At 42.0% G+C, this 25,608-nt stretch overlaps 1 protein-coding gene across 1 annotated transcript; it reads left to right on the forward strand.

The window, feature by feature from the left end:
- Positions 1-1,542: 1,542 nt before the first annotated feature.
- LOC117287780 (separin-like) lies at positions 1,543-25,053 on the forward strand. The gene is made up of 22 exons (XM_033768300.1): positions 1,543-1,583; positions 2,770-2,930; positions 3,230-4,706; positions 5,282-5,424; positions 5,980-6,182; positions 6,632-6,739; positions 8,996-9,136; positions 9,780-9,951; positions 10,429-10,722; positions 13,153-13,407; positions 13,797-14,115; positions 14,608-16,929; positions 17,291-17,501; positions 18,016-18,233; positions 18,849-18,979; positions 19,254-19,391; positions 19,950-20,117; positions 20,349-20,528; positions 21,410-21,621; positions 22,215-22,298; positions 22,694-22,858; positions 23,253-25,053. Exons 2-22 carry the CDS (start codon positions 2,859-2,861, stop codon positions 23,467-23,469), a joined length of 7,230 nt encoding a protein of 2,409 aa, XP_033624191.1. The 5' UTR covers positions 1,543-1,583; positions 2,770-2,858; the 3' UTR covers positions 23,470-25,053.
- The last annotated feature ends 555 nt before the right edge of the window (positions 25,054-25,608 follow it).

A 25,608-nucleotide genomic window follows, 5' to 3' on the forward strand; every position in this document is an offset into this window, starting at 1 on the left:
TGGGTTTCGTTGCTCGACCGACCTTGCGTCGTTGACGACATGCACTGTGTGCCTCGAACTGAGGCTGTATCCGAATTGGCGGCTACAATTACGGCTACGTCTGTTGCTGAGAGTGTGTTGCTAAGGATATCCTATACTTCAACGCATGGTGTGTGGTGAAGCGACGATCCAGCCGTAGCCGTAACTGACTAGCCGTGCATTGGGCACAAGCACATGCAGTCTGAGGTAGTGATAAGTTCTCCAACTACGGGGGCGGGGACCGGGAGGAGGCTGGACAAGGGCGACAATAGACCCTTCTCATGAAATATGTAAATTGCACATAGCGCGTGCGTACTAACGTTTTGGTTGGCAAAATGAGGGAACATCGCGCTGTTTTGTACACAGCTAATTGGTGCGTGACAAAGACGCAATTGCGCGTCTGCTTAGTGCACAACTCTATGGCGCTTGCCTACCAACAGGGTCTGTACGCATGCGTGTGATTAGCACATTTCATGGGAAGGGTCCATTTCCTAGCGCTGCTTTCGTTAGTCATAACATTTACGGTGTGGGGTCCAGGGCCCGCTTTAGGGCCCCGGGTAAATTTGAGTTTCTTCATTCCTATGGTCGAGAGCATCGGCCGGGACAGTTGTGCCACATCACCTGATACACGCGACGCGCCCAGCATTCCCTTGTAAGAAGTTGTTTACCCGATCGGGCCGAGGGCCTTACCATTTCATAGCTGGAGGGGTATTGTGTTAAAAGAAATCATCGTCTCGGTAAAATTATCAAGAACCAGGCCTCGTTTGGCTTAAACCACTAGTTGAAAACCTCTTCACCACACTATAGACCTAATAATAAAATGCACATGACGTCATTTCAGTAGGGCGCCCTCGCCTAGAGGTCAAAAGGAGGTTGTTCATTGGTCAATCCTGTGCGCCGCGCGTACAAATCTGTGCGTTTTGATTGTTTCGTCACCGTTTTTCCACTAAGATGGCCGCTGGATGACGTCAATGCATAAGGTCTATAGACCTAATGCACATGACGTCATTTCAGTACGGCGCCCTCGCCTTGAGGTCAAAAGGAGGTTGTTCATTGGCCAATCTATGTGCGTTTTGATCGTTTCGTCACCGTTTGACCTCAAAGATGGTGGCTGGATGACGTCAATGCATAAGGTCTATTGATTCCCTTATTTTATTTCTGCAAAAGCCCCACCCTCAAATTTACATTACCTCCCTGTACTGCATGAATTCTACTTTTTGAAGAAAAAAATGCAAGAGGAGGCCCAACATGCGGCTAGCCTCCGTCCCTGCAGTTTGTATGGTCAACTGACTTCGTGTACGTATGAAGAACGAGTTTTGATTTTGTAGCCCGACTCAAATTCATTTGCGCCGTACAAGTTCGCACTAGATCAGAGATCATAGTACAGGAATCCTCATTGGCTTATATCTAGTTGAATTTCAACTTTGACCAATCGTACTTTCTGTCTTATTTACAGCGCTGAGGAATTTTCTGGCGGCCATTTTAAAGCTCACTCAACCAAAATGTTTGTCTGATATAAATCTAATCGTCGTCTGAAGCTGAATGTTTGGTGATGCGTTTGTGTGGTAAGAACTAAATTTAATGGTTTGGATCAACAATACAACATTATTTGTGCTTGTTGATAAATAATACGGAAATATTGTTCTTTTATTATCACTGATTTATCCATTACTTATTTGACATTTGGCTTTTTGGGTGGCAATTCCAGATCAGATCGTTCCGTATCAACCGTCATGACCGTCAAATGTCATGAAATAATTTTCATGAATGAATATGATTATCATATTTGGATTATGTTATGTGATGAACGATCGATACAAAAGTTATATTATTTTTATAGTCATGTATGGACACACTAGCTAGAGTTATCTGGTTATGTTATGATAAATTATTTAATTATGAAGTGGTGGAGATCTGAAATAAACTGTAGACTGTGTCATTACTGTTTAGTTTAGTTTAGTGTTATTTATATTACCTTACTATTTTATCATGACATTTATTGTTAACTTAATTAAAGTTTAATTTATTAATTACATTTACAACCAGCAGTCCCACTCACACTCACAGTCCCACCCACTGACTCTACAGAATGAGACAGGGGGATAGGATAAGAAATTGGAAAGATTGCTGTATCGTCCCTGCCACATTTTTTTCACTCCTTTTGTTTTGATTTTTGGCCCTAATTTTTAATTTAAAAAAAAGAAAGAAAAGGATCTCAATTAATTTTAGATAAATTAAATACTTACTAATATTGGCAGGATAAGGATATTTTTTTTAATTACCTAATGATCTGTGAAAACTGAAAGACTATTTATTTGAATTATGAAGTATGATAAGTATGTATGACAGCATCTCAGTCTCACTACTGAAAAAGTCACAAATCACATATTTCGGTTTTGCTTCATCATTTCATGTTTTTCATCAAAAACACAATGAAGAGCATTTGATAAAATACAGAAACTAAAGAGGGTCTATAGCGCAATAATTAAGGGCTTGGTTTGGGGTTGTTGATTCTTATTTTGATAGTTTAATAACCTTTGACCTTTCAAGTGTACCATCCTGAGAAAATAACTTTGGACTCACAGCAAAGGACAAGTTGTGATAATCGTTACTCTCCTCCCGACGACAGAGTTACGATTATCACAACTAACGAAGGACATGACTTTATGATATTTGATTGTGATAGGCCTAACATATCAATCACTGCCACTAAATGTTTATTTTGAATTGTGTCCCTTCTGTTTTCCTCAGGCTGTTGACACAACTGCAAAATGTAACCTGACATCTTTGATTACCTGGGCTCTTTTTTACCAAGTATCTTACAAACTGTTGATCACATCATGGAAGGCGAGAGGATTCTGCAGAGTTTAAAAGATGGCACTAATGTTGGTGACCTTGTAAGAGATTTAGAGGTATGTAGATGGCTATCATCATCAATGATAGTGGTACAATGTGAAGATAAAAGTGAAGCGGCTGGCCTCAATCTCATTTGAGCATGAGATTTATTTCAAAACATTACGTTCTGACTTATTGTTTGCCACTTTGGGCCTTCAAAGCCTACCAAAGGATTTTGAATTGAAAGCCAGTGAAACACTTGTTGTTTGTTTGTGAGAGGAGGTACATTTTTGTAAACAAAAATTGTACGTTCCAATATCAGCCAGCAACTTGTCTAAACTTATTGTTTCTACTTTGTTTGTTTTTTTCCTTCCAGATTTACATGGCTCCCTTTATGCGACACAAAACTAACACTTCGCAAGAACTGGCCTCCAAATATGGACTGTACGCGTTGAAAGTGCTTCGAGCTTGTGTTCAGCAGATGACAGTACTCAAGACAGGTCACAGTACTATTAGTCACATCATCCATATTGCCAACAAGAGTTATGAGTGCATCAACAGGGCAAAGAAACACACAACAACGGTATCCCTGTCACTGGAGAAGCTTCTGTTTCACATGATGGTACAGGGTATGAGCAAAGGATTCATGGCTGATGCCATGGTGTTTGCCAGGAACCTACATGAGCATCTCAGTCTGTGCCAACAAGACTTCATCACTGATGGGAAAGGCGTTGACAATGAGTTTGACACGGTGTGTAAGCAGGCCTTCAACCAGCTCTGGAAAGCCTGTGTGGACCTGGAACACTCCTCCAAGCCGGGCACCAAGAAACACATGGTCGTGCTGGACGTCCGACTGCAGGCCTTGACCTTCTTGATGCTGACAAGTTACGAGGTGTCCTGGGTGGTTGAGAGAGCTCACAGGGCTATGGTAGAGTTTAATCGGGTCAGTAGCAACTCCATCGAGGAGAACAGTCAAATATTGCAGTTCCTTAAAACTGTTCTAGATGCCTTACAAGAAGGTTGCGGTAAAGCAAAGAAGGAAGAGAATGTGGAGTTGTCCGAGGTCTTGTCTCCTATGTTTGAGCTTTGTCTACAATTGGCATGGTGCTGTAGTCGTCTAGGAACACCTGAAGAGGCCTTCATTCAATATGAAAAACTGCAGAAGGTGGTTAGGAACAAGTGCAGCAAGAGCAGTGAGACACTTTACAGTGCTGCAGTGAGCATTATCACAGCCACTCTGCATGTGAGTGTTAAATCATCATCAAATGACATTTCAAAGCCGACAAAGAAAGCCAAATCACAAAAAGCCGTCGACTTAAACTTAATAAAAAAGCAAATCCTTGATGCCGTCATATGCACATCTAAGGCTATCGAGAAGGGTGATCCAAACCAAGCGGCCTTGCAGTGTCTGATCGAAGCATTTGAGTTCTTAAAGAAGCGGTTTGAGTATCTCACTAATCAACGCCAGGAAGCTCCAACCTCACCCTCTGCGACCATGGTACCTGATGAGCTGATCCCAGCCATAGAAGCTGCCGTCAGTCTCCTGATCGACTTGCTCCAGCTACAAAGAGAGCACATGCACAGGAACCCCGGTGACGCGGAATCGGCTAGTAAGGGAAAACAGCAGAGGCTGCTGCTCCAGAAGGCAGTCAACAGGCAGCTGGCATCTCTCAATCTCATGTCTGTCATCTTGCTGCATCGGATGAAGCACTGCAAGGAAGACATCGTTATTGAGGATGCAGGGAGGATGGCAGGGGATGCTTTGAGTATATGCCAGCGGACATTGGGCATCATTGAGGAAGTGTCTGGTGGGGCAGGAGGAGCTGTGTCAACCAATGAACACAGATGGTTAGGTAAGTCCATGAAAATATGTCAGTAATCTTTTTCGCGGTAGAGAAGTCTCAAAAATCTACTCCGTGTTAGTAGAATATAAGTAAGACAAGTTTTCAAAAGAACATTATCTACCCAACAAGTTGATATATTCATGGTGTTACTGCAAACCAAATATTCATTTTATACCTCACCATGCACTGCTTCAAGTCTCATACGTTTGTCAGTACTTTGATATTCTTTTTCGCACCATGCAAAACCTCAAATTCAGGCCTGATAGGCCTACTCCATTTATTACAAAGCAGCTTTTCTTTAATAAATGGTACCTCTAATGATGGACATTTTTAACTTGTTTTTGGACATTTCAGAGGGCATTAAGGCAATCACCACTGACCAGGGACATAGAGGCATTTTCGTTCATGAAGTAAACTGAAGTGTCATACCTGAAAATTATTTTTAATCGTTTTTACATTGTATAGCTTTGCAGATTCAAATTCATTGTTTAACCTCATAAAACTGTTCATTGGTCTCTCTAAAAGCAAATGATCACTAATACTTTTTATTAAAGTGTTTCCCTTTTTCTATGTTTTTTTCCTAGGCACCAATGCATACAACTTTGGCCTCATGTGCTACAAGAAACAGTGGTATACTGAGGGGGTCCCACTGTTGACCTTGGCATGCCAGCAGCTTCAGAGGTGGTGTGTCACTAAGGAAGTCATTGACAAGGACAAAATCACAAAGGTATATTGTTATCCTATTTGAAGGAATATCTCAGCCCGGATTTTGTCAAACCGCAGTGGACTTCGCTGCCTTTCTTGCTCTTTTCTTGGCATTAGTGGTGTTCGGTATAACTGGGGATCACTTTGCTCATGAGAAATGGCGTGTCGTGACCGAGCGGTCTAGTCCACCGGACCCAAGCTCTGGTATTGTAAGCAGCAGAGTGCAGGTTCAATACTCAGTCATGACACTTGTGCCCTTGAGCAAAGGCACTTAAACTGTAATTGCTCTGTAAAAAGTTGGGAAGGTAGTGCATTCTGCTCTGCCAGCCAGGCTCCTAGTGGATGATACCCATGCCTATATCCTTACGGACTGTGTAGGGGGTAACCACACAATGGACATTAAACACAAACTGACATCGCTGCAAAAATATGAAAATGAATGTTGGTAAATAATGTTGGTAAAATTTCACAAGACTTGTAGCTCAAAATGATTACCAGACCAGGATTTCACACGACCAGAATCTTCTTATTCACACAATTTTATAGACTACATTAACTTTCACTATCTACTGAACAGGTCCAGCTCTTCAGCAAGTATGAACTCCTTGTGGACTGCCAGCGCAAGGCAGGTCAGCATCAGGAGGCTATGCAGACGGCGGTCGGCTACCTCTGGGAACACGCAAGTCACCTGGCGGACCAGTGGACCACCATCGTGGAAATATTTGTGAAGGCCAAGAGGGAAGCAGTGAAGTCTACTGGGGATGATGAATTGAGAACAAGGTTAGGAGAGTCTAGGGTTGGGATAGAGGTGACAAGATGATTCATCAGGAGAGCACTGCACTTCATCTTCATCTGTGTCTATGCCCTCTAAATTATCAATGGATGACAAAAATCAATCATATCAATGGCACAGGCTTATATAATCAGTCATTCATAAGCCAGGCCTGATAGTTCACGGAGGCAATGAAGGCAACTGCCTCCGTTGTCCCTGGTCATTGCCTCGGTGCCCTTGAAATGCTTCAGTAGAAATTCACAATTCCCTCATAGGGTGCCCCATAACCTAGGAGAAAATGCCTTGGTGCCCTTGCTTTTTCAAAAATCAAGCATACAGGCGTGAGCACCTTTGCCACGGCATTCAAAGCGCTTATCACGTTTCCGGACTCGGGAGGGATAATATTACAAAAATGTTATTTTTGTTTTTCAAGACCCTCTATTTTCATTCTTTACAGGACGGTGCTTGATGTTATCCAAGCAATAGAGGTCGCCATTCCCGACGAGGGCACAAGTCTTGTTTCAAAACTCCTAGAGCTGGAACTCAGCATCTACAAATCACAGAGGTATTATTATAAAAATTGTTGTTTCCTCATGCGCACTCGACTGTGAGGCGACCTATCCAGCCTCGCTACTACGGGCAGTGCACCGTATCGATACCTCTCATCACTAAACCCGGGAAGGGAAATACTGACAATCAACGCTGATTGGCTAACTAAAAGCTGCTCTGCATTCATAAGCTTGCAGGCTGCTTCCGGGGCACTTAGTACATGTTGTATAAATGCACCTTTTTTGACGCAATACCTTTCAAATTACTCATGTTTTTAGGTGGTTAACCTAAATTGCATACAGTTAGATATATCACAAGATGTTGTGAAAGGGGTCTGTAGTAAGTTTTCATTCTCGATTGTGCCAATTTCTATGCTTGGATCATTAAATTTCTTCTTTTTCACTACTGTCGGTTTTTCATTTGAGGTTTTATTATAGCTCTTCGTTTAATCATTGGAAACTAGATTTCAATGGGTTTTTTTACGGTTAACCTGTTTGTATCTGATTATAAGTCATATCCGACATAACGTCCTTCACAAAAAGTGGTAACTTAATTTATTACAAATATTTTCCAATAAGGTGTTTACTAAGAAAATGAAGCCACTATTTCATCCACTTTCCCATTAATTTTTTACAACAACATTGTCTCTTGTTGATGTCACACCTAGCGATAGCCGAGAGAGGCAAAACCGTTTCCTGCCGAATAATTCATTATTAGGAAATCCAGCAAATAATTGATTGATAAGTGACTGGCTGTAACTGATCATTAATTCATCAATGAAACACTCATGATTACGTTCATATTTGATAACTCGTTTGTCATCGGCCATTCTCATTGTGAGTCAGTGGTAAATGATATGAAATATTTATCGGAGCTCGAAATTCACACTGGACCAGAGGCCAGTGATTCTAGCCTCTGGACCAGTAGCCTCTGGACCAGTATACTCGGGACCTGAAAAGTCCGATGGTCTTAAAGGCAGTGGACACTATTGGTAATTACTCAAAATAATTTTGGGCATAAAAACCTTACTTGGTGACGAGTAATGGGGAGAGGTTGATGGTATAAATTATTATGAGAAACAGCTCCCTCAGAAGTGCCATAGTTTTAGAGAAAGACGTAATTTTCCACGAATTCGATTTCGAGACCTCAGGTTTAGAACTTGAGGTCTCGAAATCAACCATCTAAACGCACACAACTTCGTGTGTCAAGGGTGTTTTTTTCTTTCATTATTATCTCGCAAGTTCGATGACCGATTGAGCTCAAATTTTCACAGGTTTGTTATTTTATGCTTATGTTGAGATACACCAACTGTGAAGGCTAGTCTTTGACAATTACCAATAGTGTCCACTGCCTTTAAAGGAACACAATGCCTTGGATCGGTCGAGTTGGTCTTTGAAAAGCGTTCTGTAACCGTTTGTTATAAAATCGATATGGTTAGAAAGATGTTGTAAAAGTAGAATACAATGATCCACACAAACATGCCTCTAAATTGCACGGTTTTCCTTTTACCTCGTCGACTAACATGGTCGGCCATATGGGAGTCAAATTGTTGACTCCCATAAATGGCCGACCGTGTTAGTTTGCGACGTAAAATGAAAATTGTGCAATTTTGAGTGAAACTTGTGTGGATCATTATATTTTACTTTTAAAATATCTTTCTAACCATATGCATTCCATAACACACAGTTTCAAACGCTTTTTATAGACCAACTCGTCCGATCCAAGGCAAAGTGTTCCTTTAAGTTTTTTTTAATTGACTAATAAAAGTCCCTCACTGTGTAAAAAATATCTTTAAGTATCTTTCAATTGTGTCGAGTAATAAAGCATACTTAATAAGGCAAAATTAAGGAGATATTTTTCTTAATTCCTGTTCAAATACAAAAAATATGTTCACTGCACAGTTATACTGTAAAACAAATTTACTCTTACAAAATTGTATTTTGTGTCATCCTAAATGCACCAAGTAATAAGCTACAAGGGAAACTGACAGTGTGTACAGTTTTAAATAACTTTGGGTTGAACAAACACAAATTGACCACAGCTTGACTTGAACCAACTACCTCTGTTGGGGGATCTCCCTATTTTGTCAATATCTTTGTTCAGGGGTGCCAGTAAGAAGCCATACGACCATACAAACTGCCGTGTATACAGCAATCACACTAAAGATTCTGATACAAAATGAGTAGTGGCAGCAGAGGGATCACCTTTAAGGGATACAAGTAATAATAAGCCATTAACACTACATCTATTGTCTTGTTTTATTGACACTCAGGTATGAGTCGACTGTAGAGCAGTATGCCGTGGTGTGTGACCTCCTGGGGCTGTATGGCGATGATAAGATGCGACTACACAGAGCCCACGCTCACATTGAACAGGCCCAACTACTCAGAGACGGTTCTCTGGAAACAGACTGGTAATGCAAATCTCATCACTTCATACATTCACATCATAATCAAAGCTAAGAAATAGTCCCTTTGAAATGCTGAAACCACTTGCTGAAGTTAATAACGAGAAGTCCCCTCGATCCACTAAGCGAAAATATTAGTCCTGGCTGATTTCCTACCTTCCGCCCAGGTAGTAGTTAATAAGCAGGGTAGTTCTTTTCAGAACTAAGAAGTCTCAGTTTTGAAAATCTACTCCGCGGCAGTAGAACAAAAGGCAAGACAAGTTCTCATAAGAACATAATATACCCAGCAAGTAGACATATACACATGGTAATACTGCAAACAAATTTTACACTGTCCCTTATGTTTGTTAAAAAAAATACAAAAATCATTCACAGGTTCTATTCTCAGGCAATACAACCTCATCGTTCTCCCTTAACAGTGTTCCGCTGACCTGATGTCAGTTATTAAACACATGAAGGCCAGTCCAAATACATTCCGAGTTGTTCAGGTGGCTAGTTCATATTTGAAAAACAACCCTAGTTATTTGGGAAAAGCCACAGGGCTAGTGAAATGACAACATAACTGGTCCTGCCGTCTAGTCACTAAAACAAAAGTTATGGGCAAACCCTGAACCAAACTCTCTCTAAGTATTTTGTTGTCTGCTTCCAGCTCTCCAGTGGACTGTTGTAAAGAAGCGATCCAGCTTCTTGAGGACCTTGCCCAAGACTTCCTGCAGCAGCAAGAGCAGCAGCAAGACACCAGCAAGGACTACCTGGTGGTGTTCGACTTGCTTGCTACTGCGTATTTCTGGCTCTACATCTGCGACAGTGAGGCCAATCAGGTACATAGAATACACATTTTTCCTTGATAACTATTCAACTTGTGATGACTATTCAACATTAAACCATTTAACTTGTTATGACCACTCAACCTGTTATTATGACCATTCAACTTGTGATAACCAACTTGTGATATTGCCACAACAGAACTAGATAGCTCCGTTTGTAGAGCGCCCACAGTTTGATGCTTAATCTTTGGTTCAAATCCAACTCTAGTAAATTTGTCTTTGTTTAACCCTAAATCAACCTGTCAACTTGTGATAAATTTTCAAATTCAGGGCCCAAATTCTATACTGGACCGCAGGCCTGGACACCGCATCTCCAATTCCAACATGTTAAAATTGATCAGAAAATATTTTTATTGAAAAAAATTAAATAGATTATAGAAAACAGTGCTATTTTCATCAAATTATGTATTTGATTGCAGCCAAATCAAAATTCAAGTCAAGCAAGTCTAAAATGAATTCCATTATTTTCAGGCAACCTACATCGCTACTCAGCTCATCGACTCCAAACCGGTACCCGAGTCGGTACCCGAAGCCACCGACCCCACCACCACCAGCAAGAAACACAGCGGACAATCTGCCAACGATCCCACCACTATATCCTACACCCTATCGGCCGAGTACTTGGCCACCGAGCCCCTGGACAGAGCCCTAGATATCTGGAGCGATCTGATGGTGGACAGATGCAACACGTCCATGTTCAATGACCCAGTGTCTACTTGTTACTGTCTTAAGGTGGCTGCGTCACTGTGTCACCTTGCTGATAGGGTAAGAGTGTTTACAGTAGGCCTGGGGTGGATTTTACAAAGGTAGTCCTAACTTAGGACTAGTCCTAGGCATTGCTAAGAGATAGGACTGGTCCTAAGTTAGGACCAGTAACTCATCCTAACTTAGGACTGGTCCTATCTCTTAGCCTAGGACTAGTCCTAAGTTAGAACTAACTTTGTGAAATCCACCCCTGGGCAACCAGTGTCGTAGTCGACTATTGACTGCTTAGTCGAGTCGCTACTACTCCTTTTCAACAACTCGATTAATCGTGCCGCCACGACTACTACAAAAATAGTCTCGACTAAACCTGTTTTGTGAACCAATTGTGTCGCACTACGTGAAAAGCACTCTGACAGTGGCAAGTTTTGTTTCTGTACATCAAAATTGCCACTGTCGTAGTGCTTTCAGTTGGGGGAAAAAACACCCAAGTCGATTCAAAAAAGGGAATCCTTAACAAAATTCAGAATTTTTTTTGAGGATGGCAATTTATTCTACAGGGGGAGAAATTACCATCTTGCAACCCAACAACACTCTGATCAATCTGTTATTAGAAAAAAGTACACGGAATTATATCTGCTTTTGGTTGATCTCTTCACCAACTAAACTCACTTGGGAACTGCCTAAATTCTCATTCAACATTAAATAAAATTCACCGGATATTCTTTATAATTGAAGGGTTTGTAAATTAACTTACAATTTGCTGTGTCTGTGTGTGTGCATGGAGGTGGCCACTCTTCTCAAAGCCTCTGCATCACCGTGGCATCACCAGATTAAACCATGTGTGCTGTTTGCATGGGCGTTGGCAGGATTATACATGCACACTCTCTCTCTCTCCACAACTTGCATTGCATGTCCACACACAAGCTCAAACTGTCACTAACTGTACCAAAGTACCATGCCATGCCATATGTGCTATAGAGGGAGCCCTGGTCCAGCCCCCCCCCCCCAAATGTTCCCATACTCTGACACACTCTTTTTTGTATACAAAAGCACCCCCTCCCCCTTCACTAAAATCCTCTAAAAAAATTCCAGAGACATGCCTGATATATTATAGGAGGTTCCAGCCCCCCCCCCCCCCCCCGCCAATGTACCCATTCTCTAACACACTCCTGTCTTTTTATACAAAAGTAACACCCCCCCTTCACTAAAAAACCCTAAAGAATTCCAGAGACATGCCTGATATATTATAGGAGGTTCCAGCCCCCCCCTAATGTTCCCATTCTCTAACACACTCTTCTCTTTTTGTACAAAAGTACCCCCCCCCCTTCACTAAAATCCCCTAAAGAATTTCAGAGACATGCCTGGTATATTATAGGAGGTTCCAGCCCCCTCTAATGTTCCCATTCTCTAACACACTCTTCTCTTTTTGTACAAAAGTACCCCCCCCCCCTTCACTAAAATCCCCTAAAGAATTCCAGAGACATGCCTGATATATTATAGAGGGCCCCCCCCCCTAATGTTCCCCATTTTCTAACACACTCTCCTCTTTTTATACAAAAGGAACCCCCCCCCCCCTTTCAGTAAAATTCCCTAAAGAATTCCAGAGACACGCCTGATATATTATAGAGGGCCCCCCTAATGTTCCCCATTCTCTAACACACTCTTCTCTTTTTGTACAAAAATTACCAACCCCCCCCCCCCCTTCACTGAAATCCCTAAAGAATTCCAGAGACACGCCTGATATATTATAGAGGGCCCCCCTAATGTTCCCCATTCTCTAACACACTCTTCTCTTTTTGTACAAAAATTACCAACCCCCCCCCCCCCTTCACTGAAATCCCTAAAGAATTCCAGAGACTCCCAGAGCACACCATGCCACGTATTAAAGCACCAAGCGCCTAACAATAACCCACAACCCCTTCCAAACATGTTAAACTATAACACCAGTATTCTGCCTGCTCAAGCCCACCAGTGACATACCTAACACACCCACTAGGGTCCACAACACAAAAGAAACAGGCCCTAGTAATGCCTTTGTACTTGTATAATAAGTTGTTGCTGCACAGAAGCACTTGCACACCTAGTACCTGCCAAAACTATTTACAACAATGCAGCTGCTGCACAGTAGCACTTGCACACCTAGTACCTGCCAAAACTATTTACAACAATGCAGCTGCTGCACAGTAGCACTTGCACACCTGCCAAAACTATTTACAACAAAGTAGCTGCTGCACAGTAGCTCTGATACCCTTTGTCAGGCATCTGAAAGCACACCATTTTGTGCAACAAGGGTGGCTTTTTCCAAATTATTTGTTTGCAACTTCAATGACCAACTGAGCCCAAATTTTCACAGATGTGTTATTTTATGCATATGTTGGGATACACCAAGTGAGAATAATGTTCTTTCAAAATTACCAAACACTTCCCGTGCTTACAGGAATCTTCATTCCAATAATTCCTTGACCTCTTTTATCCGATACTAACACCCAGCCTATCCAGCAAATTCAAGCCCTCAGTCTCCTCATTCGTCTTGCCATCACAAACTCCTCCATGGACGACGCCATCCTAGCCTACTGTCAGATGACGCAGGCCGTGTGCCACATTGGTGCGGTGGCTGAGGCAGAGAGCCTCCTCTCAAAGGCCCATGACCTGATGAGAGAGTCCAAGGTCGATGGGGAGGACTCGAATGGAGTGGCAGTGGCACTAATGATCACCGAGTGTTACGTCTTACTCGGTTCCCGCAAGGTAAGGCTTTTAAGAATCTAGGCATGAGTGCAACTTAAGGAGACGAAACACTTGATTTCAAAGTTCCAATGCATTTTGCATACTACTCACAATATAAACTTGCAAATGATCCACGTACAGTACTTGTACAATTTCCCTCTCAATATTCCTCGAGCTACCTCTACTGACTCATTCAAATCTCTATTGAAGACTCATATCTTTGTATAGTGTAAGGTTCATGCGCTTAGAAACGCCAGTTTTAAGTGCTAAATATTATTATTATTATTATAGACTTCACTCTTGTCACATTTTGTTTTTCTAACAGATTCCAGCATTTGAAGGTCTTCTTGGTAAGACCCACCCACATAGATTAACTTCACTCCCGTCACATTTTCTTTTCTTCCTAACAGATCAGAGAATTTGAAAGTCTTCTTGGAAAACTCCTCCAGCTCCAGAGCAACAAACGCCGCTCCCGTCAGACGTACCTCCGCAACGCCTCCACCAAACACCTTCAGTCCCTCTATCTCCTCTTGCCCAACTCCCAACGCACCCAGGACGCAGCGATACAGCGTGACCTGATCCCTGATGACCTTTCACCCCTGGAGTTGAGGGCTGAGGCAATGAGACTTCAGATGGGGGTGGGCAGGTTGATGCTAGGGGAGGGGATCTACAGCAATGAGCAGAACCTTCACTGCGATGGATTCAAACATGTTTCTGCCGCTGAATCTGGTAATTTCACCTAATTTATCAAGAAGTGTACTTACAGGTGGGGTCGTAGAATGGTTTCTGTCGAGTTAATGCTGGTTTATAGGCAAAATAACAAGAACGATAAAAGTTTCAGCTGACTACAGTGTCTACTTGTTGAGAAAACAGCAAAAAAACTGTAACAGTATTTGCATCAAGAACATCAAATCCATCCTGTTTAGCAAAGTGATGCGGTACCAACCGCACCTCTGACTGCTGCATTCACATGCGGACACCACAGAAATTTGAATCGCAAAAACTCGCCTTGACTCTTGGTGATTCAAATTTTGTAAATAAACTGAGCAGAATAGGAATACACAATCTTAGAAGCGTTATCTCAGTATCAAAGTTTGTGGCATAAAAGCTGATATTTTGTAACATAACCACATTTCTTTGAAGTGAAATGTTTCTCCAAATGCTTTATACTATCAAAGGCTGCTGTTGGCTTCTAACAAATGCTTTCCTTTTAATGGCCAGGTTGTAATGACATAGAGTTCGACCAGTGGACAGTGATGACCATGGTGCTACAGTCCCTCTATGAAGTCAGCAGTCTCTACCTCGATCAGGGCTGTATCCGAGAAGCCAAGAGCTACCTCAAGGAAGGCTTGCTACTCGCTGACAAATTCATGCTACCTAGACGGTGTGTAGCCTTCTTGCTGCAACTCTCCAACCTGTACGCACAATGTGGTCAGGAGAACGACTGCCAAGGGACTCTGTCCAAGGTCCACGTGACTCTCCATGTCTCTAACGAGGGATCTAGGCCTGGATGTCAAGACGGCGCCAGCGTCACTCAAGAAGATGACGACGACGATGATGATTTCATCCATACCAAGAGAATCTCCATCTCTAGCGAGTGCTCCTCCTCGAGAAATGCCCTCCTAACCGACACCACGTCCTCCCCATCGCTCAGACCTCAGACCATCAAGCTACCTGCCTACCTCGGCCATGGACTCGACTGCTTCTGTGTCTCATGCCTAGACCTGTCCCTCCACGCGCAGAGCATGAGGCTGTTTCTACGTAGAGCCCAGCACCTTGAGCTCCAAGGCGACTCCACTCAGGCCATGAACTACCACCAGGCAGTGTTGGACCATGGTGCTTGGGCGACAAAGAAAATTCCATCGCTGCTGAGCAAGAGCTGCTCTCACATACAAAGCTGTGAATCCGCAACCAAAAAGAAAGGAAAGAGGAAGGACAATCGCAAGGTGGATGCTGATTTAACCTGCAACATCCACACGGAACTGATTATAGAAGCTCATATTAGTCTGACAGTGTTGAGTTTACTAGGTGGCAGTCTAGCCCAGGCAGAGGGATTCATAAAAAAAGCCCTTGATTTAGCAAACCATGCCAGCATCCAAAGGTCCTGGCTGCAATACCTTGACATATTAATCTCATTAGAGCATGAAGCGGAAAGGACAGAGACAACGACGAAAGATCTCCTCGGCTCACATTGGGAAGTGCAATCAAAAACAAAAAACCTGAGAGAGAGTCAAACTCAAGAGGAAGATCTGGCCTTCCAGTTTGAAGGACTCGGCCTCGGAAAGTCGAGCAGTAAACCGCAGACACAGTTTCAAGACTCTGTCTTTGCCGACAGAATGCAGAGACCCGAAGTGTCACGTAAACTGTCGGAGAAGGTGTCCGAGCTAGGCATCTTCTGTGACATGAGCGACAGTGACAACTCGGACAAGACCACTTCAACGGTGGAGAACTGCTCCGCGGATGTTAGAAGGGGAGCTGTGAAAGAGACACCAAAAACCGTTTCGCTAAATACCAAGAAAGGAGCCTTGATGTTCAGCGTTAGAAAGAAAAAACCTGTTAATAAAATTATCTGGAACGATATCGTGACACCTCAAGCTGATACAGCCTCACTGGCCGTTTTTGACTTTGATGGACCTAGTCCTCTGAAGACCAAGAAAGCAGGAACAAGAGCAAAATCTAGCGCAAAATCCAAGTCCACTAGAAGAAAGGTTGCAATTCAAACCATAGATCTTGATTCAGATATTGATGAGGTATTTGATAAGGAAGTTGAAACCATCGCACCAAAGACTGCCACAAAGACAAAAAGAACGACAACCAAGAAATCAGCAAGCAAAGTGCAACTTGATAAAGATTCTGAGTTCTTGGAGAACGTTGACCGCTTCATAGAAAAAGTGGATGCATCAAAATCGGTTAGAAAGTCTCGAAAAGCAACAGAAGTGAGCGTGGACAGCACGGTAAAGACAAGAAAGGTGCGAAAGACTCCAGTAAACACCGAGCTACTGGAGCCCAAGGTTGTTGTGTCCGCACGACCAAAACGGGGAAGAAAACCAAATGTGGAGACCCTGAGGTCAGAGGTCATGACCCAGGTCACTTGTGATATCCTGCCTGATTTACAACTTCCCCATCTAGAACTCGACTCTCCTAATGTAAGCCTGCCGACCATTGGAAGCAATAACCACGGTAGTTTGAATTTAAATTTTGAGATGAACACACCGTCCAAGAGGACTGAGCAAACTTCCTCTCCTGTAACGGGAATAACAAATTCCTTCATCCTTGAGGACCTTGATGAGATTGAAATCCCAAGAGCAGGGGGAGGCTCTGATTCAGATGAGCCTTCGACCGCTATCAACGTCCGTAGGAAAACTGCTCGGAAACCCGCTGCCTCTAGGAAGAGGGCAACCAGGAAGGGTGCCGTCGAGGAGGTAGAAGTGCTGAGAGGAGCGAATGTTTTACCCATCGATGCTAAGACAGGTACGGGAAAGATGCTGAGGAAAACTGCATCGGCTAGAAGGGGTTCTAGTGAGTCTAGCTCAATGCAATCAGGTCAGTCTCATCTTAATGTTCATCTTCTCGACTTTGATAACTGTTTGCATTTATAACCAGTCTGTTAATAACTGACCACATCGTTTTTATAAAACAAATTGTATTAGGGATATTGGTGTTGTTTCAGTTCAATTCAAATGAAACTCACATTTATTTCCAATCATGAAAATTTCCAAATTGTACATAGTCAAAACATTGATATTAGAGAAGTAACCCCCAAAAAAGCAACTTTACAAGGCAGAAATTTTATTTAAGTATGGAGGTTTCATCTAGAAGCGGGGGCTTTGTAGTGAGATACCTGATGGTATCATTTGGTTACACTCAACCAAATGTTTTTTATTTGAAATCTTTTTACATACAGGTAGCAATTTTGAGTCGGTGATCTCCGCTCTGGAGCAGATTCATTCTAGCATTTGTCACCTGGCCCCCACCCTGCTGTATCGCCGTGTGTGTCAGCTCCTGGCCATGTGCCTTAGTGACAGACACCCAGAGAGGGCGACGTACTACCTGAGCGAAGCGTGCGCGGTCACGTTACGTCACCAGAAGCTCTCCAGCCTGACCAAAAAAATCAGGTAAATCCTTCGTCTTTTTTTACATTCATTCATTTACGGTTTATTCTTTAAGAAAATTTTTTAAAAGGGTCAAATTACAGGGGAAAATACAGGGTACTCAAAATTTAAAAAGATGATTAAACACAGTTGCAATCTGCAGCCAACCATACCAGAAAACACTGGGGCACACCCCTTCTCTTAAAAACAAAAAGGTCCCCGGGTTCTTAAACAAGCATTACACAACACATGGGACCAACTTCTTTATATCCCATCCGAATGACAAAGCAATAAATGGTTGTCTTGCTTCAGGACACAAATGTCATGCCCTGGACTCAAATCCACACTCTGCTGATCAGGAGCATCAAAGCTTGAGTGCTCTTAACCACTCAACCACAGCACAAACTTTCCAGTCACCCCCAGCCAGGGAAAAAAGTCCATACCTACTAGTTACCCCCAGCCAGGAAAAAAGTAATATTGAACATGAGTAAGTACAATATTTATACCAAGTTTTGAAATTCTTGGCCGATTTTTTCAGGAAACAGAAGAAGAAGCTTGATTCGGACAACATCCAGAGTCTCCCAGATGCCATGGCGACGATAACGCTTGACGGAGACAGCAAGGATGGATGTAAAGAGAAGGCGGGTCTACGACATCTCACTGAGGAACAAGGGTTGTTCTCCTTCAACAGGAACCCTTCCACTCAAGGAGAAAGCCTAGATGTTGTGCAGCAACTACAGAATGTACTACCAGAAGGTAAATATTGTTTTGTTTTTGTTAGGTTTGTTGTTGTTTTGGTTATGTTTTTTTTTTAGAGACCATAGCTGTCGGAAACGGTTTTATACTGTTTATCTGTGAATGACTGTTAAATCGGACCTGTATATGAATCTGAATTATATTGTGAGCCACACAACCTAATGGAAACATCACACCAACTTTTGTAGAGAAAACAGTGAAGAAATTTCAGTTTTAGACGTGGGAGGAAAAACCACTATGGGGAACACCAATGCAGTCAGGTAGGGACTGAAAAAACCAATCCCCATGCAAAGCTTCGGTCCGGGAATCGAACTGGAGTCCACAGAGGTGAAAGGCATGGACAGAAACCACTGAGCCAACCTGACCTAGAAACTTCCACTCAACCCGAAAAGGTCAAAGTAAAGGTCATGACCTGATGATTTGATTTTTCCAATATTTTCCATGTTAACAGAGTATCTATGTTTCTAAAATACTGTATGTTTCTGACGCTTTTCCCTGTGAAATTGTTATCAAATTGTAAAACGAATAGCAACACAAATTTGAGTATTTCGTGCGCTAGGGTATTGTTAAAATTGACTATATGAACTGGTTATATGTTTTCTATGTGTGTTCCAGGATGGACGGTGTGTATGATGTCCGGTGTCTCCTCGAGCATTTCTCCCGCTGGTACCCTCAACGACTCAGACAGTTTACTCATGTGTCGTTTAAGCAGAGGATGTAAACCGTTGATCGTCAACCATAGCATGGTAAATCTCAAACCGCAGTTTATCCCACAATAATAAACATAATCTAGCGATTTAGTCTTTGTGAGAACAGACACTTGGTGTTCAGGCATCGTTGGGGGTCAGTGTTTGAATTGGTGAAAAGATTATTAGCTTTTCAAAGAGTCGATAAAAAACACAAGAGGGAGAGAGGTCACCAGCACGATTCACCCTCGGCCAAGATTCTCAGCATCTGGCTATTTACATTCAAAACAATACAGCTGGGCTAATTATTTTAACAGTTATATTATTGTTACAGCCTTCAACTGGCTTAGGATCAGCAGCAGGTCTCGTGGAAGAGTTTACAAACATTCTGTCCGAGAGCAAGTCTAGCGTCAAAGAGACGGATAAGAAAGCTTGGTGGACCTGCAGGCAGCAGCTAGATGAACGAACTCAGGTAGGAGTCAATTTTCCAATCAATTATAAGAAGATTTTCTACCTTATGCCCAGGTAGAACATGTAGTTAAAAAGCAGGACAGTTCTTTTCAGAACTGAGAAGTCTCCCAAAAAATCCAACAAATCTGCTCCGCAGTAGTAGAATATATAGCAAGACATATAAAGCAAACTCTACCTGGCAAAGAGATAGGCCTACATGTATACATTTTGTGTTACCGCAAACCAAATATATATTATTAATAGCGGCTTCCTATATAGTGTTCACATGTGTCACTCAGTGATGCTCTCATTTTCCTGTAAGTTATTGTGGAGCTTGTATGAGACCTATTTCTTTAAATAGCACCGTGTAAAGGTTTACAAGGTGCTGTGGAAGGTCGAAGCAATGGTTAAATGTCCTGCTTTTTTAAGGACACAGGTGACACGACTGGAATTCGAACCAAGACTCTGCTGATCAGAAACACCAGAGTTTGAATGCGTTGCTCTTACTCGCTCTGCCCAACACTTCCGCGGTACGACATGATGCAGTTGTGTACTGAGTGAGTGTTTTGTTTCCTTTCAGACTCTGACTGAAGCGATGGAAGAGACTCTGTTGGGACAGTGGAAGGGTTTGGCACTCGGTGCAAGGACCAACCCAGAGGACAGACAGCGCCTCACCCAAACCGCTGAGAAACTCAAGGCGCTGATTGAGACTATGTGCAAGAAACAGGTGGATCGCCAATTATGCCAGGTTGGTTTCATCCCTTAAAAGTAAACCAATAAGAGACAAAACAGCTGCAAGCTGCTTGTGTCAAAATGTCCAGAGCGGCTGCAAAAAGCCACAATATTCGACCAACTTTTGCTCAAACAATGAGATCAAAGAAATTTTTTGGGACTGAAGTGACATTATTTTGTCCAATGTTTTCCATGTAAACATAGAATCTACAATCTAAAAACAAAACCATGTACTTCTGTCCAACAGTGTGTCTTAGAGTCATCCAATCACCTCAGCAAACTGCAGTTATATAGCGCCCTCAGCAGTTTGAGTGGTGCCGCAACAGGCTCAGACCAACACGTAAGCCTGGTGTCATCTTTCAGGCAGCTGATACGAGATTGGCCACCAGCCACCAGCAGGGAACCAATTATTCTGATTCTTGATAAGGTACGTGGATAAGAACTTATTTTTGCGAAAATGAAGTTGATGAAGTCAACAACAAAAAATGTCCCCTCAATCAACTAAGCACAACAGTAGTAGTGCTGCCCGTGTTCCAACCTCCCGCCCAGGTAGTAGTTAATAAGCATAACATTTCTTTTTAGAACTGAGAGGTCTCCTGAATTGCGAAAATCTACTCCGCGTTTGTATAATATATAGCGAGACAAGTTCTCAAAAGAACCTATTCTACACAGCAAGTAGATATACACATGGTGTTACCGCAAACTGTATTTCAATGGAGAATGTTTTTGTATTATGCAGCTCCCCCTGTCCACCTTTCTTACATAATCATAATAATAATAATATCAAAGTCTTATATAGCGCACGTATCTACCAAACAAGGTACTCAAGGCGCTGAGTATACACAAACTTTCAGAAAGATTGGTTATTGCAGTGATGGATTCTGAGACCCATACTGTGCACCACTGGAAGAGATCCACAGAGAAACTTACTTTTAGAGCAAGTGCCATGAGCACTTTTGTGGATACCGGTGCTGTACACGACGTCATTATTATTAATAATAATAACAAAGACTTGAACCCAAAAAAAAACAAAATGAAAGAAAAACAGACACAAAAAAATTAATCCTTGAAAACCTGTGGCATATTTCGATAAGTTTTGGGAAGAGATTTATAAAGATAAAGTGGTAGAGAATTCCAGACGCGTGGCACAGCCGTACAAATAAGTATAATAATAATAATTAGAATAATAAAGACCAAATTATAAAGCGCAAAACAATTGCAGATCAACTCCCCCACAAGGCGATGGAAAGGTAACAAAATGTTACCAGACAAAAACAAATGTTTAAATAATATTTTCTTCCTCGACAGCAAATCCAGCAGTTACCGTGGGAGAGTATACCCATCCTGAGAGACGGGGCCGTGTGTCGGATGCCGAGCCTGTATTTCATCCTGGCTCAACTTCTCAGGTCCCCTGATGCGACCGCCGCCAACCGCCTAGACCCAACCGATGCCTTCTTTGTCCTGAATCCCTCCAACGATCTTGCAAACACCCAGAAGACCTTCCAGAAGTGGTTTGAGAAGTAAGCTCTTCTTATTTATTTTCATAACTAGTGGGACGTTTCCTTCTTTGTGTTTTTGTTTTCTTCTTGTAGTTCCTACTAATAATCAACTCTTTTACAACAAGCATTCCTGTAATCTTGCTCAGCTCCCTGGGGAGTATACTGCCCTGGGCAATTATGGCCCTCCACAGGCTTTTTCATACACAAAATCAACTCAAGTGTCATGACAGGGATTCAAATCTGCACTGAACATGACTTAACCACCAGGGGTGGAATTCACAAAGAGTTAGGACTAGTCTTATCTCGAGTTAGGACGAGTTACTAGTCCTAACTTAGGACTAGCTGTACGTTTTTGATATCTCTTAGGACTGGTCCTAAGTTAGGACCAGTCCTAACTCTTTGTGAAATCGACCCCAGAACTTGAATTTGATGTTCTAAACCACTCGGAACATGACACCCTACTCTCACCCAAATCTAACATTAAAAAGCATAGTGGCTTGGGTATGGGACCACAAGGTGACCTTTTCTTTGGTGCTTGTTTCGATTTGGGGGGAGGGGGGGGGGCATGGTTTTGTGAGTTCGGTTTGTCAACTTGTTATTGTTTCCCTCAACAGAGAAAATAACTGGAAGGGTGTTGTGGCTCGGCCACCTACTAAAGATGAGTACAAGTCAGCTCTGACGGACCACCAACTGTTTGTGTGAGTATTTACTCCTGTGGAAATTGGTTCAGCTTGCCTGTAAATCTAAAAACGTATTCGCCCTTTCATTACAGTAATAAGCCTGGGCGACAAGTCTATTGATTAATTAGGCCGCCACGACTACTACAAAAATAGTCGCAACTACCTGCTTGGTGAAAATATTGTGTCGCTCAGGACAATTCATGAAAACATAATTTCCTTACAAAACACAATCAGACATCAGTGACACAATCGTAATCCTATATTGCGCCTTCGACAACTGATATGCCGCAATGCATCTAGGGGGATTAAAAAACTATTTGAGGAGCGACTAGTCAAGTAGTAAACTTCGCTAGTCGCCCATGCCTATACAGGATGCATTTGATATTACATCGATTTTCTTATCGATCCGATAGTTTCTGCGGCCATGGTAATGGACGGGAGTTCCTGACGGGAGACGACATTCAACGACTGAACTGCCGAGCAACGAGCCTCCTGATTGGCTGCAGCAGCGGTCGACTCCATGTCACTGGTGCCCAGGAGGCCAGTGGAATGGTTCTCAACTACCTTGTTGCAGAATGGTAAATCAAAGAATTTTATATTTATAAATTTTATTTTATTTTTTGAAAAAAATCAAGCGTGAAATTTTTCTTTTTCAACATTCATATAAAGTGAAATTCATAATTCTCGGTTCTCGTAAACACGGGACCAACGATGGTCAAGTATCAGGACTGGGACTCGAACCCACACTCGGAAGCTGATCAAAAGCACCAGAACTTGAGTTCGGTGTTCTTATCCAATCAACTAGACCGCTCGGCCACATCATACCACTTTACAAATTTATTTTCTTTAAATCAGCTCAGCCAGCTTTTCATTTGAGATGAAATCTGACCATTTCATGCCCAGCAGGGTTCGCCAAATCGTCTGCCAAGACATACCACTTTACAAATGTCATTTTCTTTGTTTTCTTTACAGTCCATGCCTCGTCGCCAATCTGTGGGACGTCACCGATCGTGACATTGATCGTTTCCTGGAGCATCTTTTGAGGTCGTGGCTGGCCGGTGATCAAAGCACCGACAGACAGAGGAGCTTATTGGACTACATGAGTGAGGCAAGAAAAGCGTGTAAACTACAGTACCTGATAGGAGCATCGCCCGTTGTATACGGTCTCCCTGTGTATCTCAAACGCTAAGAATCTAATAAACTCACTGACAAGGGCCCAATTTCAAAAATTCTGCTCAGCAACATTAAACAATATTTTTTATTATTTATGTCTCAAAATCAAATCTTAAGACCGTTTGATCTTTCAGTGCACTTAAATAACATCACACAATTGAGCAAAGTGATGGTTATTTTTATGAAGCTACTTTAGATCATCTACGATTGTACAGAATCATTTTCAATTGGAAAAGACATTTGTAAACTTTAATAAAACACTATATATAAAAAATACAGTCAGGGGTTTTTTAAAGTCAGAAAATTTGAAGCAATAATATTACAATGAGCATACGTACGAAACACATTGTGTATTTTAGATCAGCAATCAATTTTGCAACGGTCACTTTACAAAATACATCAAAAGGACATTTTTGAACAGATGGAATCAATGTTTTTTTGGACACTCGTTAATCCAATGAATTGTGATTTTCCCCAACCTCGCATTTTGTGGTCAAAGTTCAAGGGGGAATGTCGTCCTGATGATCACAGCAGCCTTGTGAATGTACATTGAATTATAAACTCTACCCAACTTACTGCACATGTAGACTATCAGGGCCCTGTGTAAGCACTAAACAACTTGCTCAGCAAAATTACTTAAGTTTGCATTGTTGTGGTTGGTGCGGCACTAAATTTTTGCTCAGACATAGAAATTTGTCAAGGAGTTTTTTTCTGCTTAACGGCTTTATGAATTTGGCCCAGGTCACAAAGGGCGCTGTCACTATTATATTGTGATCTTACGGCGATCCTGCAGTAACTGGTTGAGAGTTCATATTCCACGAACCCTGCTACGGTCATGCTGACACACTTCTCTCATTTTAAATCTCCAATTATTTATTCTCACAGTTAGACAACATTTATAAACCAGTTTGATACATATACTAGGAAGTACTCCTGTGCCTGATGGTAATTAAAATGGTGTTTGAAGCGTTGCATGGTGTGAAGAATATAGTTACTTCAGATAGTATTTGTTTGTAAGAGAATTTGAAACCGATTTATCTCACTGTCTGTACATGGTTATCAATTTTGTGAATTGTTTCAAAAGTATTATTTGTTGTTTTGTGATAAAAATGTTTAGCTTTCACTTGTTTAATAAATTAATTTATGGACCAAATAAAAATATTGGAAAAATAAATAAACTGTGCCTATTTCTAGTCTGTCGCATATCAAGGGAAAATATTTCATAAAGATTGTCTCGCGTCAGTCAGTTACTAGACCTTGGGGACTAGTGTCATAGTCGCAACTATTGATTGCTTAGTTGAATCGCAACTACCATTTGTCAATAATAACATCTTCCTGTTTGGTGAACCAATTGTGTTGTAAACAACTATTCAAGACAACATAATTTACTTATGACACACAATCAGACATAAGTGAAACAATCGCGTGAATTTTACTATATTGCACCTGCGACAAACATAATGCCTGATGCATCTTGGCAATGAAAAATTAGTCGTGACTAGTGTGGAAGTTGAGACTAACTGAGGCATGACTAGTCGGTCGGTTACTCTATGATGGTATGGAAATGTGACCATTTTAAATGGCAAAGTACACCGTTTGATTGTTTTAATCATACTTTAATGTAGCCAGAGACCCAGAGATCCCTCTCCATGATCTGGACTTTGCCGATGATATAGCTCTCCTGTCAACATCAATAGGAGACTTTCCAACGCTAGGTGGCAGCAGACATACCGGGTAAATTTCCATTGTTTACGTAGTTCTGAACATGCGCATAATTATGAGAACAATGGATTTACCCGGTAAGTCTGCTGCCCTCTATCGTCCCAGAAAGTCTCCAATTGCCACTGCAGAATCATTACTGCATAGTATTGAGGAGGCTTCCAACTGTGTTGGCCTACATCTAAACACAGGAAAAACCAATTCTCTCCTCATGAACATTCCTCCTATACATCCAGCATACACTCTGTCGATGGTACAAATCTTGAAATCGTTTCAGATTTCAACACTTCCCGACTCATTTCAATATTTCAAATGCAGAAAAAAGCGCAAGCATGGTCAGCTTGTAACACTTAGATCTGGAAGTCTGATCTTGACAGAGCTACCAAAATCAAGTCCTTCAGGGCCTGCGTTGAAAGCATCCTGCTATATGGAGCCA

Source organism: Asterias rubens, chromosome 3, assembly GCF_902459465.1.
Source record: "Asterias rubens chromosome 3, eAstRub1.3, whole genome shotgun sequence".
NCBI classification, from domain to species: Eukaryota; Metazoa; Echinodermata; class Asteroidea; order Forcipulatida; family Asteriidae; genus Asterias; species Asterias rubens.

Excerpts from the sequence above, each read along its gene's own strand:
- LOC117287780 (XM_033768300.1), top strand. The coding sequence starts at position 2,859 with ATGGAAGGCGAGAGGATTCTGCAGAGTTTAAAAGATGGCACTAATGTT. Across the intron at positions 4,707-5,281 it reads CAATGAACACAGATGGTTAG|GCACCAATGCATACAACTTT; the intron begins GTAAGTCCATGA and ends TTTTTTTCCTAG. Across the intron at positions 10,723-13,152 it reads TGTGTCACCTTGCTGATAGG|CCTATCCAGCAAATTCAAGC; the intron begins GTAAGAGTGTTT and ends ACTAACACCCAG.